A 16,499-nucleotide genomic window follows, 5' to 3' on the forward strand; every position below is an offset into this window, starting at 1 on the left:
TCCAAGGATAGTAGGCGGGTCCAGGTACGTACGTTCTTTTAGAGCAGAGCTACAGATTAAAAATGCCCAAGGCGAAGCGGTCAAAAGTCTGGCTGTATTTCACAGCAAAATATGCAAACTCAGCAGCCTGCAACAAGTGCTTTAAGCTGATACTGTGATACTGTCAAAGGAGGTAACACCTCGAATCCGATCAAACACCTGGCGACGCATAGCGTTTTTTTTAAAAGCCAAGAAATGCGCTGTAGTTGATAGCTTGCTGCGAGACCTCACACCGAGCGCATCTACTGCGGGTGTGGTGCCTGTTATCAGACCCGGAGTTAGCAACATCCCCAAAAACACGAAGAGGAGAGTCCTGGCCCCTAGCCCTGCCAGTGTAGCAGAAATGATGACGGATGATGATGGCAGCAGCAGCCGATCTTCTCTGTGTGAGTAGCTTAATGTTGTTCGTGTGGAATTTACGTTGAGTAGGCTAACCACGTTATTACATTAATGCATGTAAGGTGAACTAGCAAACATCATCATAGCTACATGCGGCTGTCTTCTTGTTTGATGGCAGATACTCCCTTCACCCTGGCCAAAAAGGCTAAAATGACCAAAGAAAAAGAGGGAAACGGCTAAACATGAGAGGTTTTTGGATAAAGTTTGTGTTTTTTCCATTGTTTAAGCACTGCTTCCAGCCAAGAGTGATACCATATATGCCCCATAGCTGCAGAAAAGGCTAACATTATTATCTTTTTACAAAAACCAGCTGAACATGAGAGGTTTTTGGACCAATTTTGTGTTCTCCATTCTTTAAGCACCGTTTGAGCACCGGCACCGTTTCAAAAGTACCGATTTGGCACCGGTATCGGATAAAACCTAAACGATACCCATCCCTACTCATGATGATGTTTCTGGGTGCTAGCAAGTTAAATTTTCCACCTTCAGAAAGAGCCAGATTAGCTGTTTCACACCCTTTCTATTCTTTATGCTTAAGCCAATACCCACCTGCTGGGGTTACCTATTCCAGTCAAGTACTGGCAAGAAAGGGGAATAAAAGGACATTTATGGGTCTATTCATTTAATATTTTAATATTAATGTTATTTTACATTTAAGCCCACAAATGAATGACATGTCTTGGCAATGGTGATATCTGGATGTATATGACCAGATAATTAGCGAAAACACAATATAATCCACTATATGAATGATAAGGTTAAAAGGCAAGAGGCTAATGCTCTTTTTGCAGCACCGCTCGTGCATGTTTCTGTCATAAAGCTCTAGCTCAAATTAAAATCTGGAAGTCTCTGCCCTTTTCCCATTGATGAGCATGCTCAGTGGCCAACTTAATTACAATTCACTAGACCGCAAGCAGCATATCACAGCATCAGCTCCTTTGCGAGCCAAAAAAGATCTTTGTTCTAATCGATGTCTCCGCGTTAAGGATGTTAACATCGTGGTCTCAATGTGTTGTATTCACACTTACATGCACAAATGTTTATGTAATTCTCAAATGAATCATGAAAGTAAACGTTACATGAGTGGTAATCGCCTTAAGGTTTGAGAACTGGGCTCGAGACGAGGAGATTGTAGGCTTTAATGACAAAATAAGAAGCAAAACCTGAGTGGGGAATTTGAATAAGTCCCATCCTGCTACCATCCTCTGGGAATGCATTTAGCAAAATGTTAGTGAAGCAGAATGTTGCAGGACAAAGTATAAGCCTACTGAGGAATATTCCCTGGATAAATGAAGGTTTAACAGGTCAATTATCCCATTATAAATACAAATCTTTTACTCAAATCAAACCTGACAGTTGACAGAAAAGAGCCTCAGTGTTTCAATTCTGTCATGACGATACTGTCAGAATATTTCATTCCACTGTGGAAGGTGAATGAAGACGAGCCGGAAGAGAGAAGGACAAAGTGTTTGTTGATGTGTAAAAAGTCTGTTTTTAAAGTGGGTTTGACACAATATATATACACTTCTAGCCTAGGGATTAAGGACAGGGAGAAGTTTCAGTGCATATTCTGTGTGCATCTGTGTTTGTTTATCTAGTTTATCTCATAAACTGTCTGCATGAGTCAGCTTCTTATCGAAATCAAAAAAGTGACAGGGCTTTGTTCAAATTTTAAATCAAGTGTTTCGCTCCTTTCAGCAGTTATGAATTACATTTCAAAACAAAGAAAGAATCTTTATAGAGAAGTTTTTACTCTGCACATCCCCTCGGCTATATAAAGAGTTTTTGGTTTCTTCAAGGTCATTATTTTGATTTTATAGTTCAAAACATTGATATAGTCGCTATAGCTGACTGTTGGATTGTCAGATATTTTGGTCCATATTGACATGACAGCATCACACGGGTAGATTTGTGGCTTTACATTCATGAAGCCAATTTCCTATTCCATCACATCCCAAAGCAGCAAAGATTATGTGGGTAACACCCATGAAAACTTGCCAAATATTCTCTGCCTATGCCAAACAGCTTATTCTGCCATTGACTGTTGTTTTGAGCTTCTGGTACCCCAGGTTCCTGGTTAGCAGTACCTGTGAGCATGGACACTTCTACAGAGGTCACTTGGTGTCTGCTCCAAGAATGCCATGTTTGACTGATCTGAATATGACCTGTGCCATGGGGCAACTGCAAGCTGGTGTTCTGCAAACCCAAGTTGCAGCATTATTTGGAGTGAGCCCTGCTACCATCTCCAAATTAAAGCCCAAATCCCATATAATCAGGATGTCAGAGACAGGCCGTGAAGTGGACGTCCCAAGAAGACGACAACACAAGAAGACAGTTCCCTCACCCTGTCGGCAGTCAAGAACCATAGGCAGTCTTCTACAGTACAGGTTTGGAGGATGTTATAGCCGACTGTTCTCTACCCAGACAATCTGGGATAGACTGCAGACAGCCAAACTCTAGTGGAACCTGAATATGTAGAGAAACTTTATGTCCAGCAATGAGTCCAGATTTTGCCTCTTGCAGTTGATCAGAGGGTCAAGGCCACTTAACACTTATGGGATTAGCTTGAGCTTGGAGCTTTTGACTAACAGTGTGTTACCATGCTGGTGACCACCACGAGGATGAGGTGCCTTGCTGTTGGGGCTGTGTAAGGTTTTTTCTACATTCTACTGACGCCCCTGTTTGTTAAATGAATAAATTGTTAAGTTGGCAATTTGTCTTGTTTCTTCAGACTTCAATCATCCAATGCAATAAACGACAACAAACAACAATCAATAGCAAAATAAGTTATTTGGTAGCCCACATACCCACAACCCACATACTCAACTCTCTTTTTTTAAAGCAAACCACACAATCACCTTTAAGTCACAAGTGCAATATTGGTTATACTCCAATTACATGTTTCCTTCAAACTTGCAAAAAGAAAAGTGTGTATTCTAACAAACATTACTCACGACAGAGACACAATTCAAGACAAAAGCCAGAAATGCCTGCATATTACACCGATGTCTCAGCATATGACAGATTTTTTTTTCAGGCAATGCAAAAAGAAAGAGGCACAATTTGACCTCCAGAATCTATTAGCACGACAATATAGTGCACAACCATTTTTATGTTGGCATAACTAGGGCTGGCTGTTTCCTATACATTAATAAAATCTTATATTATGTTAGGATTCTTGCATTATCATATTTTCTGCCTGACAGTCAATTCTGCCCACAGGTGCTGTTCATGTGACTCGCAGGCGTGAGTCACGAGTGCTAAAACAAACCGCAACAGTCAGGTTGTCATGGTCTGCACTGCTTAGGGCAGCATGGGCTGGCACCCATATCCTTTGTGACACCCCTTTCCTCCTCCACCCCCCCATGGGATTCCTCTTTCTGTCACAACCATATCTCTTGTCTCCTCTCGCCTCTGCTTTGGGCCTGTCCTCCTCCATTCTGCAATGAAATGTTATCTGTCTGCATGTTTTTTCATCTCAGTGCTCTATTACTTTCATTTCATGCTTAAAAAGAAGACTGTGGTTTTAATATTTGACATTTTAATTAAAAAACAAAATCATAAAAAGACGCTTGTGAAGTTTCTGGTCTATTTCTTATAACTTGTCAGTCAAGGTAGCTCCCTCCAACTGCTCTTCCTTTACCAATACCTATATTCTCCAATAAAGATGAAAGGGACCACTTTAAACGTGGGATAAAAGTTAATCCTCTTGCCTTTTTTTTTTTTTTTTTCCAAAAAATGCATGAAAATGATTTTTTCACAGGTGAAGCTAAGCTGTTTCCCCTCACCCACTTAAGGTCATTTAATAGTCAGACTGAGATAGTCCAAAATCCACAAAACCAACTTTCTGCTTTATTCAAATTAGACCCTTCCCTGCTGGTGAAGTAAAAGCACGTGTTGCAGTGCTGACAACAAGGGGCAAGTGCCAGAATCTGTGTCTTCATGTGTCTCTGCTTGCCTGTCCTTTGCTCTCAGTGTGATGAGGCCCCACTGCTGGCACACTTGACGTATTCGCTTGGTGGTGAAAATTTAAGTCTTGCTAAGCATTTAAAATAAATTTTGAAAACTGCAAATTCGAAAGGAGATCATTAGAATTTCTTCTAGAATAGAGCATGAAGGGTTCTATATAAAAAGGAAGGATCTACCATTCATAGCCTAACCAAGGTGTAAGATCTGTTAATATGGCAACTGAGACAGCAACTTGCTAGATGCATTTCTCAGTAAAAATAAATAAATAAAATCAGTTTAACTTGTGAGATATATTCTTATTCAGGTGCCAACAAAATCAACCAAAACACATCCGCAAACACACACACAGACACACACATTCACCTTAATGTCTAAAAATACCCTCACAGCCTTCCAATGTGGCCATGTGCGGGTCTCTGTGGGTTGCCTGGTGCGGCAGAAGAAAATACACAGTTAAAGGAGTGAATATGAAAGAGGGAACACAAAGAGCTACAAAAGGGAGTGTTGAGGAGGGGGTGGGGTGGGGGGGGGGGGGGGGGGGGCTGCCCTGCAGTTCCTTGTGTTCTCCCCTCTCTCTCTCTCTCCCTCTCCTCTTTGTGGCTCTCTTTGGTGGCTGTGGCTATTTTTGTATGCTTCAGCCTCCTGACCAACTGATGGGAGAGCTGTGAGAACAACTGGACTGTATGGAGCGGATTGAAAGCTTTATAACTGTGATATATAACTGTGGTTAGTTTCTAAGTACTGTAAACAACAGAATCATCTAATATCTGGATTCTGCAATGACGTGTGACTTAAATAAGGCAGAAGTTTGGAGCGGGGGGGTTCAGAGATACCAAGCGCTACACAGAAGCATATTCAAGCATGTGCATAAGTGTATGTATGACCACGGAGCGAGCCTTTATCTGGCTGTGCAGACTCAAGAGGATTCAGACTGTGGGCGGAGGCGTGGGCACGATTGCAGAATAACAATGAGGAAGGAGGACACGGGAAACACATTGCAATAAATGCAGGCTAAGGTTTTAGAAACATGAGGATGCCCAACACGGGGACCTAGCGCTCAAGTGGCTTTTTGGTTTTAACCGAAACTTTACAAGCCTAAACTAACGGCTTAACTTAAGCAGATATTAAGAGAGGTGAAGTTAACGAAACAATCTGAAATGATCCTTTCCTGTCTGACCCAGAGGAGCAGATTCATGACATCTTTATGTCATAAATAAGGAAGTGTTTACTTTTGCGCCAAGAAACCACTAGCCTAGCATTTGCATTTTGCTCTGCTTACTCTCTTTGAGGCTAAACAAATCTTGAGAAGAAAGTGATGCTAGCCTCCTAACCCGAATGTCAGTTTGACAGCAGACAAGGGTGACCTACTTACCAAAATCCTAAACTATTTCTTTCCACAATTCCACAAAAATAGGTGTACTCAACACTTTATGATCATTGCTTATTCATTTTCCAGGATGACGACTTTTTAAGATCTTGTAGTTGTGACTAAATACAAAAATGGCAAACTGGAATAAAGCAGTTCAGTTTCTAGGATACATTAACCAACAGCCAGAAAGTATTTAATAATTAAGTTAGGGAGAGCAGTTGATACAGGATAGCAAAGCATAATCTTGTAGATGTTGGCCAATGTCAAGTGGGGGGAAAAAGCAAAAAAAAGAGGAAACACCATGCATCTTCATAACTCTCGTTTATATGTTTTTATACATCTTTTCATATTTAATTTATCTAAACAAGGCTCGCTGGTAGAGTGTACTGTGGCCAGTTGAGATCAAGAAACCAGCTTAAGGTGATTTTGTGACATGGTGCATTATCCTGCTGGAAGCATCCACCAGCGGATGATCCTCTCTGTGGTCGTAAAGGAATGGACGTTGTCAACAACAATACTCGGGCAGGCTGTAGTGTTTACATGATATTCATTTGCTGTTAATGGATCCAAAGTGTGCAAATAAAATATACCCCACACCATCACACCTCCAGGATCCAGCCACAGCAGTTGATATAAAGCAGCATGCTTTCATGTTGTTGACACCAAATTCTGGCTCTACTATCTGAATGTTGAAGTACACATCGAGACTCATCGGTCCAGGCAACATTTTTCCTTCTGTTGTCCAATTTTGATGAGCTCGTGAGAACTGAACCCTTAGTTTCCTGTTTTTAGCCGATAGGAGTGGTACATGGCGTGGTCTCCTGCTGCTGGAGCATTTGATGTGTTCCACATTCAGAGATGCTCTTCTGCATACTTTGGATCTAATGAGTGAATATTCGAATCGCTGTTGCCTTCCTATCAACTTGAACCAGTCTGCCATTCTTCACTGACTTCTGACATCAACAAAGCATTTACACCCAGAGGCGTTATGCTCACTATATATTTTCTCCTTTTTGGACCATTCTCTGTAAACCCTACAGACGGTTGTTTGATCAAATCCCAGTAGATCAGCTGAAATACTCAGCTGATCTACTGGACTTCAAAGCACCATGTTTGAAGTCACTTAAATCTCCTTTCTTCGCCATTCTGATTCCTGGTTTGAACTTGAGCTTGTATTGACATAGTCCAAATGCATTAAGAGTATGAACTAGGGTTGGGCGATTGAACAAATATATCGACAATCGATGATAGGCTGAGCCCATCGGCGATCGTTTTTACAAAGGCGATTTATTTATTCATTTGCCCATGAGTAAGTTTGCTAATAATGATGGAGCTATTCGGGCACTTTGTCCAAAGTTTGTTTATTCAGCGCTCCAGATGGGTTGAGTGTGTTAAAAATTTTAATCGCGTTAACTATGATGACCTGTTAACGCTGACAGTCCTATTTTTTTTTTTTTTCTAGGGGGGGGGGAATTAGTTTGTCCATGTTTGGACTTCTGATTTGTAAAGGCGCAAATCAGTCCATGCATGATTACATTGCTCCACCCATCAAAATGTCTGCCCATGCGCGAATATATCACCCATCGTCGATTATTGGACTGACGAGTGTCGGTTGGAAAATTTTTTACATATCGCCCAACCCTAGTATGAACATTACATTAATATGCTCGATTTCAAAACCACAGATTACCTTCTGCAGAATTTAAATAAAAAAGGTGGAAATCTCGCTGGTTTATGGAGGTGGAGGTGACACAGAGTGTAACTCACAACTCTACTCTTAGCTCTGACTCTCTGATTTGCACTTCCCATTTTACGTAAGGCTCCTTCAAAAAGCACACTCATTACTGATAAGGACAATATGACATGGAGCCTGAGCTAAAGTAACACTGCTGAGCAGCAGACACACATTTACACACTTTCAAATTCAAATTCAAATTCAAATTTTATTTGTCACACACACACAACCATACACAGTATGACATGGGGGTGAACAATGCCCGACCATTAAATGACAGAAGAAAAGTTTTACAATATTTACAATTTACTACAAAAATTTACAAATTAACTTGGGAATTTACAGTAAAGAATGTGCAAATAGCAGAAGAGATTATAAAGATAAGGATTATAAATTATAGGAATTATAGGATTATAGGAAATGTGTGGTGGTGCGTGTGGTGACGTGTGTGAGAGTCCAGTCTTATAGTGACGTGTTTGGGAGAGTCCAGTCCTACACCTGGTTCAGGGCCCGAATAGCCTGGGGGAAGAAGCTCCTCCTCATTCTCTCTGTTTTGGCCTTAAGGGAGCGGAAGCGCTTCCCAGACCTCAACAGTGAGAAGAGTCCATTGTTGGGATGGGAGAGGTCCATCATAATCTTCCTAGCTTTGGACTTGCACCGCTTGGTGTAGATGGACAGCAGGTCAGGGAGCTCTGATTGAATGATGCGTTCTGCCGAGCGCACCACCCTTTGCAGATCTCGTCTGTCCTGCTTGGTGCTGTTCCCAAACCAGGTGCAGATGTTTGACGTCAGGACGCTCTCGATGGTGCAGGAGTAGAAGTTCTTGAGCACCTTCAGTGGCAGATGGAAGTCTCTAAGTCTTCTGAGGAAGAAGAGACGCTGACGGGCTTTCTTAACCAGGGTGTTGATGTGACAGGACCATGACAGGTCCTGAGTGATGTGGACACCCAGGTATCGGAAACTGTCCAGTCTCTCCACTGGCGTGCCACTGATGATGAGGGGTTTGTAATTCCTTGCCTGCTTTGTAGTGAAGTCCACGATCAGCTCCTTAGTCTTGCTGATGTTTAGGAGGAGGTTATTCTCCTGGCACCAGGTCTCCAGGTTCCTAATCTCCTCCAGGTAGGCCGTCTCGATGTTGTCGGAGATCAGGCCCACAACAGCAGTGTCGTCAGCAAACTTGACAATGGAGGTGGTGTCGGATGTGGCTACACAGTCATAAGTGTACAGTGAGTACAGCAGGGGGCTTAAAACACAGCCCTGAGGCACTCCAGTGCTGAGTGAGATGGAGGGGGAGACTTGTTTTCCTACCCTCACTGATTGGGGTCTGTCTGTGAGGAAGTTGAGGATCCACTGACACAGTGATGAGCTGAGTCCTAGATCCGTCAACTTGGTGAAAAGCTTAGAGGGAATTATTGTGTTGAATGCTGAACTGTAGTCCACGAACAGCATCCTAACATAATTCCCTCTGCCAGTGTCCAGGTGACTCAGGGATGTGTGGAGCAGGTGAGATATGGCATCGTCTGTGGAACGATTAGTCCGGTAAGCAAACTGAAGTGAGTCGATGGTGGGAGGAAGTGAAGAAGTGATGTGATCTCTCATCAGTCTTTCAAAACACTTCATCACAATTGAAGTCAGTGCTACTGGACGGTAGTCATTGTGGCAAGCGGGCTGTTGTTTCTTTGGAACAGGGACAATAATGGACCGTTTGAAGCACGTGGGAACCACAGCTTGGGCCAGGGAGAGGTTGAAGATCTCCGTGAACACCGGTGCTAGTTGATCAGCGCAGGCTCTAAGGACCCGGCCAGGGATTGCATCTGGTCCTGCTGCCTTCCTGGTGTTCACCCTCCTGAAGGTGTTCCTCACGGCATGCTCTGTGATGACGAATGCATTTTCTTCACTGGTGCACTCCGAGCGCGTGCAGCCGTTTGTTGTTTTAATTGCTGCGGCGTCGACGCGAGCATAAAACGTGTTCAGCTCATCAGCCAGTGAAGCATCGGCATTCATCATTGAAGAAGCTGGTCGTTTATAGTCCGTTATAGTCCGCAGTCCTTTCCACAGGCTCCTAGAGTCTGTCGTAGCTGTGACTCTAGTTTTCCCCCGTAGCTCCGCTTTGCCTTTCGGACCGCGCTGCGCACGTTGTAGGACGCAGCCTTGTATAGGTCCATATTACCAGAGACAAGCCCTTCATTGTAGGCAGCGGTGCGTGATCTCAGAGCGTCGCGGATGTTTTTATCCACCCACGGCTTCTGGTTGGGAAACGTTCGGATGATAGTTCTTTCTGCTGTGTCGTCCGCTAGTTTCCCGATAAATCCCACAACCGCTTCCGTAAACATGTTGATGTCATCAGAGCTGCGCCGAAACATGTCCCAGTCTGCGTCATCCAGTGCGTCCTGCAGCGCGGCCACCGATTGGTCCGTCCAGCGAGCGACCTCCCTCCTGATTGGTGGTTGCTGCTTTAGCCTTTGTTTGTAAGCAGGTATGAGGAAGATGGCGGAATGGTCCGATTTTCCAAATGCCGGCAGGGGTTGAGCCTTGTAACAGTTCTTGAACGGGGTGTAGCAGTGGTCTAATGTCCTCGTGCCCCGGGTGGGGGAGTTGATGTGCTGGTGAAGGTTGTGAAATGTCCGTTTGAGATTCACTCTGTTAAAATCTCCCATAACAATGAGTGCGGCATCTCGGTGAAGTGTTTGTTGATGTGTGAGAGCCTCATGTAGCTCACATAAGGCAGTGTCCGAGTCCGCGTGAGGCGGAATGTAAACAGTGCAGGCAATGACCGCAGTGAATTCCCGAGGGAGATAGAAAGGGCGACACTTAACGATCAAAAGCTCCAGATTGGGCGAGCAAGAGCGTGTGAGTGGGGAGATGTTTGTGCTGTCGCACCATCTGTTGTTCACCATCAAACACACTCCACCACCTCTTTTCTTCCCCGACTCCATTGTCCTGTCCATGCGGTAAACCGAAAAGAACCCCGTCGGCTGCACGGCGTGGTCTGGTATCGCTGGGTTCAGCCAAGTCTCGGTGAAGCAGAGGAGGTTGCAGTCCCGAATGTCTCTCTGGAACTTGATTCTGGCTCTGAGGTCATCAAGCTTGTTCTCGATGGATTGAACATTGGCTAGCAGGATACTGGGCATGGGTGCGCGGTGTGCGTGAGCCCGTAGCCTGTTCCTGATGCCGGCTCTTTTACCTCGAGGCCGTCGCTTAGGGTCGCGTCCTTTGTTCTCTCTCAGGATCTCCTTTGGCCAGGTTTGGTCCGGAGTTAAACATGGTGAAATGTTCGTGTACTGCAGACCAATAGAAACCAAAGTGTCTCTACTGTAGCGGATTTGTGTCTTTTGCATGATGCCCATGCAAGATTATCGCAGATATAGCAAAAAGTGACGAAAAAGTGGCGAAGTTAGGGCAGAGCATCCAGCACGGCAGCCGACCTCACCGGCGCCATTTTGTCTACTTTCCCTACTTCAAAGGGGGCCCCATTGGTAAAAGCAGGGGGATAGCACTGTTCAGGGAGGGTTCTCATAGAGAATACACTGTCTTTAAAAATGCAGGTATTAGGAAAGTCGTTCTTTGTCTTATAAGGATAAGACCAAGAATACAAAAGAGTGGGAAATACAAAAAAGACAGAGAAAATAGGACAAAAATGCAAGGAAGGGAGCTGCGTTTGAAAGAAAGCAAGCAACAGAGAAAACACATTAAGGTGAGTGCCTTTCCTTCCAGGGTGGCTATTTTCACAACTCATATTGATGGGATTAAGCAGAAACACCTGAGTCGGGGCTCACGCCTCAACAGAAATGGCAGACTTCCTGTTGCCCTTTAAATCCTTTCAGGACACAGAGATTATGGCTACACATGCTGACACATTACAGTCAGATGGACGCTCACCCTTCAATATTTCAACAAAATGACACATTTTTAGCAAACAGACCCTGAAATGCCTTATTTCTAATCCTTGCACATGCACACCGTGAGAACAAAAACACACTAAAAGAAGCAACTCTCCTGAAGTGTGAAGGCTCACCTGAGCCTACTCAGCCAAATGTCAATAGCTCGACATTCTCACAAATTAAACAAACTGTCCCCTCCCACACACACGTACACACACTCACCACACACTCTGCACCACTCACGTCAGCAACTAAACCCTCGCTGACAGCCGACATTATGGCAGCGAATGACACACAAGTGAGGCGTACTACGTAGGGGGCAGATGACTCAACCTAGGTGCCGTGTGTATGTGTGTGTGCGTGTCTTTTATGCCAAACCTTCAAAAGCTTGGTCACAACTTCAGTCAGAACCTTTCATTTTTATTCAACGTATGTGTCTTATTCAGCCCTGCAAGAGAAAGAAATAGTCATCCCTTCCCGTAAGAATTTCTAGCTACGCCTGTCCTAAAAACAAAACGGAGTCAGGCTTCAAGAAAAGAGGATGTTAAGAGGACTAATCTATGTCCAATTAGAGCATCAGTGGCTTGAATGCCCATCTCGCCTTTGTAATTACATTTCCCCCTCCATGCTTGGCCTCAATTAAGTGATTCAGCTCCTCAGTCTCCCAGCAAGCATGTGCAATTAAAAAAAATCCGAGCTTCAGAAGACGACAACAGTACAAAAACTTTAATAGTCCTGTCACCACTGTAAACTAATAGTGGTCATATATAAAAGGGGAGTGTAGATGTGACCGTGACCTGCTTGTGGACTCTCGTCACTGGACTGCCAGACATGGGAGTGAGGGGTGGGTGCAAAAACTTGAGTGTAAACACAGAAACTCCCTGTTTAAAGGTTGTTTGTGTGCCAAACTCCAGGAGACTCCTGGGATTGCTGGCTGTAGCATTTTCTTTAACAGACATATATGAAAGCGGAATGGGAAAATGGGAATAAGGATATTTTTCATAATGTCAAACTGCCTCTGAACTGGCAGCGTTCACAAGCTCATTCTCAGCTTAGAGCCAGAAATACACAGCAGATTACCAAACCTTGACCTAACAAAGCAGTTATCACGTGAAACCAGGATACGGCTTCGGCCTGGCAAACACGTGTTTGCGCTCTGAGTGGCATGACCATGTCAAGAGGATATTAGCCATCCCAAGTGACCACTAGCTTTAGTTATGTTATACTTTAGTTCTCAATGGATGTTTGATCTAATTGTGAGATGTGACTCAGATACGCTATAAACAAAATTGGGACAATTCACATGTTCACGTGGGTGCAGCATATGTGACTATGCTTTGCCTGCATGCTGGGAAACTGCTCAACCAAAAGCACTTTTTGGCCTCTGTTCCCATTATATACTGATTCAACACCACAGAGTACCATCTGCTGTGTGGAACTCAAAGCACGGTCTCACAGTGCTGCTTCCACATGGAACAACACATGGAAAACACCAGCAAACCTGTCCCCGCACCTTGATAGATAACCAGGCTGGAAGTGACTGGTTGGAGATGCTTTCACATGCAGAAAAGCAGACAAATAAGCATTGGCATTTACAGATTTACCAAGTCGCATGTATCCAGTTTCACAATTAAAGACTGCTCTATATAAAGGAAAGCGTGCATTCGCTACACATGACCACACAAGCGCACACAGCCAAATACACACATATACAGACACACAGTGTTCAGTCAAGTGCTCTTTGATGATGAGTCCTCCAAAAAAGCTATTTATCTTCACGTGTCTGGCCGCGCTCTCAGCTAAAGAAAGCTTGACAGTAATGAGGCTTACAGATTTTTTTAAACGCTGCATAATTGACCACATCCATTAATTCAGCAGTCAAATATGTGCAGATGCCATTACACTGTCTATCTGAGTCAAACTAATAGACTTAAAAGAAGAAATAAAGGGTATTTTTGCGAGATGCTAGTGGGGAAAACGTTCAACTGAATAGTCCTAATTGTATTTCTACTGTGACCTATTTCAACGAAACATCTAGAGGATGTTTGTGTTCTATTTATATACACCAGAATGCATAAATTAGCAGTAGGTGCACGGTGCTGAGAGCGCAGGAAGCTGTAGGGGCGTAAGAAAACAGCAACAATGATAAGGGTTTCTTACCTCTCCTAAGTGAGGAGTAGGATTGAATCCACACAGATTGCACACTGTCTTCTTGCACTCGGTGCAGAGGCTGTAGTTGGGCGTGTCTGTCGAGCCAACGTTTAGCTCCACATTACACAGAGGGCAGTTTTCCTTCGTCGCTGGAGCTGAAGTGGGCACGGGTTTGGTTTCCGGGGCTTTCTCTTCCCGCTCCACAGAAATGGTTCTGGGGGGTTTCTTGGTCTTAGGGGGCGGTGTTTCAGGAGCAGAGTCTGAATCAGGGGGAGAGCCAGGGCCAGAGAGGGGGGAGTCAGGTGGTGAACCGGGACCAGAGTCTGCAGGGGAGTCAGGTGGTGACCCAGGAGGTGAACCCTTTGCTTTATCTTCCTCTCCCGTGACAAGACTGGTGGCTGAGCTCAAGAGGGATGATCCAAAGCTAAACATTTGAGATGTGGCTGCAGGAGGTTTAGTGGACTCTGTCAAGCCTCCAAAACCTCCAAACAACTTCCCAGCAACAGATTCCTCCTGTTTTGGAGCAGCCTGGGCCTGAGGCTTCGACGACTCCATCAACCCACCAAACCCACTAAACAGTTTTCCCGTGACTGACTCAGCAGCGTGTGAAGCAGCTGCTGGTGGCTTAGCTGCATCTGTGAGCCCCCCTAAACTGATACCTCCCAACCCTCCAAAGAAGCTTGATTCCTGCTTGGGTTTAGCTGGGGACTGCTGAGGACTGGACTTCTGAATAATGGGGCGACCTGTCTTGGGGTCGATTTTGGGGGATCCCGCGACTGAGGAGCCTGGTGAAAGTGGTCCTGGAGAGGTAGGACCTGGGGATTTCTGCCTTGGTGTGGTTGGTGGTGTTAACCCTTGGTCGGAGGTGCTTTGCTGTTTTATCAGGAGCTTTCCAGGTTTTCCCGATGCCTGTCTCTGAGGAGAGGGTGGGGCGGAGCCTTGCTTGGGCTTCGTCACACCAGGGGGATCCATTCCTCCCATGGCTCGCTGCATCTGACAGTTCAGACACAGCCACTCTTTACCCTGTGCATGAAAGAAAAGATACAAACAAAGCATTAGTTAGATGCACCAGTGACAAGTGTAAGTACAGTATATGCCCAATAACTAACTTTAATCGCAAATAAAAGACACAACCAGAGCTGGGCGATAAAACGATAACGATATGTATCGCGATATAACTTTTTCTCGATAGAAAAATTAAACTATCGCGATAGACCTCGCCGCTCTTGTCCTCTTAAAAAAAAGAAAAAAAAAGAAAAAAAAGAACAGCCAATCCAAATTAAGTAGCGCAGAGCCGAACCAATCACAGCCGCAGCGTCACGTCACGTGACTTGTTACGTACAGCACAAGTGCCAAGCCGCACATGTGTATTTGTTTGGGAAGCAGCCAGCCACCGTACTGCCCGGGTAATGGAGGAAATGAGTGTGCCGACTAGAAAAATCAACCGAGCGTGACCGAAGGTTACCGAAGAGAAAACAGATGATGGTTCCAATGTCGGAGAGATTGTCGAACGGAAGAGCCATAGAAGTTCCGTAGTGTGAAGGTATTTCGGCTATTTCAAGTCTGACAAAAAACAGAGTAGCGTGCACTGTAAATTGTGCCGAAAGCAAGTCTGGAAATACAATAAACTGGTGCATGCGCTACGTCCACACGTACCCGGGTATTTTTGAAAACGCAGATTTTTCTATGCGTTTGCACCTTTCGTCCACACGTAAACGGCGTTTTTGGTCACTGAAAACGAAGATTTTTAAAAACTCCGTTTTTGCATTTACGTGTGGACTAGAAAAACGGAGAAAACGCAGCGTCAAAGGTGTGCGCATTTTTTGACGTCACACTGTGCGCCACGTTATTGTTTCGGTGAAATGAATTTCTACAATACTGTTACTGTTAATTCTACTCTCTGCAGTGTTTAAATGCTTACATATACACACAGTTACTGTCCCTCCACACATACGACTCATCTGCTTCTATGCCCCAGCTTTGTTTACTTTTTCCCACCGAGGCTTCTAGACTTCTGATTGGCCAACATTTCTGCACGGTTAGGAATCTAGCTCCACCTGCTGCTTTGGCATGTTCATAGCAGCGTTTTCCTTCATTTCTGCCTTTATGTGTGGACGGGATTATCTTTTAAAATGAAAACGGAAAATCTCCGTTTTCAAAATTTACCCGTGTACGTGTGGACGTAGCCTCAGTCTCTGACTGGAAGCGCTAATTCGGCTTTTGTCAGACTAAAGTAACTGTTAAAACTGTTTGAAAAGCTAAGCTATACAACAAGGAGATATTGATAATTTCCTTTTAGTTCTCAGTTTATTTGATATTGACAAAAGTCAGTCAGTTTTGTCTGTTCTTCTGTAAAACAAACTAAGATTTATTTTTAGAATTAATATTTTGTTTCTAAGTGGAATTGACAATTTAGTAGTCTGTTTCGTTTGTTCTATTTTGAAACTTAAACGCTTTAGCGGCTGCCTTTTGTGTAGTTTGCAATATTTGCCTTTATTTATCTGAAAAAGTCTCATGTTCCTTAAGTACATCTACCCTGTTGAACTTATTATGGGAAATAAATATTTAAATAAAAACAAGCCGCTGATTATTTCACATTTTACTTGTGAGCAACAGCACATTTAAATCTTACAAATATAGTTATTTGGCTTATATCGTGATAGATATCGTTATCGCCTGAAATGAAAAAAACATATTGTGATATGAAAAAATCTTATATCGCCCAGCTCTAGACACAACCAAATAATTTGCATCTCAAATGATGCTAATTCCTGTTTTTTCATCAACAACATTTACACAAATACTAATCAGTCAAAAAAAGCAAATACTATTCATGCATCAATGCCAGGTTATAGTAGCTTTATTACAGGTGGTCTATATGTTGATGATAACTGGCTGTCTTTTGTTGCCTTTGTTTACACCATACAGGAGTTATCAACACCTGTTCTTAAAAAAG

At 43.8% G+C, this 16,499-nt stretch overlaps 1 protein-coding gene across 11 annotated transcripts in view; it reads right to left on the bottom strand.

Annotated features, from left to right (window-relative positions):
* The window catches only part of pcloa (piccolo presynaptic cytomatrix protein a), a 70,457-nt gene that overhangs the window by 44,335 nt on the left and 9,623 nt on the right, over window positions 1–16,499 (bottom strand). For all 11 annotated transcript variants that reach the window (XM_085251860.1, XM_085251857.1, XM_085251855.1 and 8 more), the window contains exon 3: window positions 13,553–14,566. In XM_085251860.1, coding sequence (XP_085107986.1) covers window positions 13,553–14,566 — 1,014 coding nt within the window. The remainder of the gene's footprint in view (window positions 1–13,552; window positions 14,567–16,499) is intronic.

The sequence above is a fragment of the Mchenga conophoros genome, linkage group LG17, assembly GCF_057382185.1.
Source record: "Mchenga conophoros isolate Kocher_MC1m ecotype Shallow Benthic linkage group LG17, M_conophoros_male_GT1.1, whole genome shotgun sequence".
NCBI classification, from domain to species: domain Eukaryota; kingdom Metazoa; phylum Chordata; class Actinopteri; order Cichliformes; family Cichlidae; genus Mchenga; species Mchenga conophoros.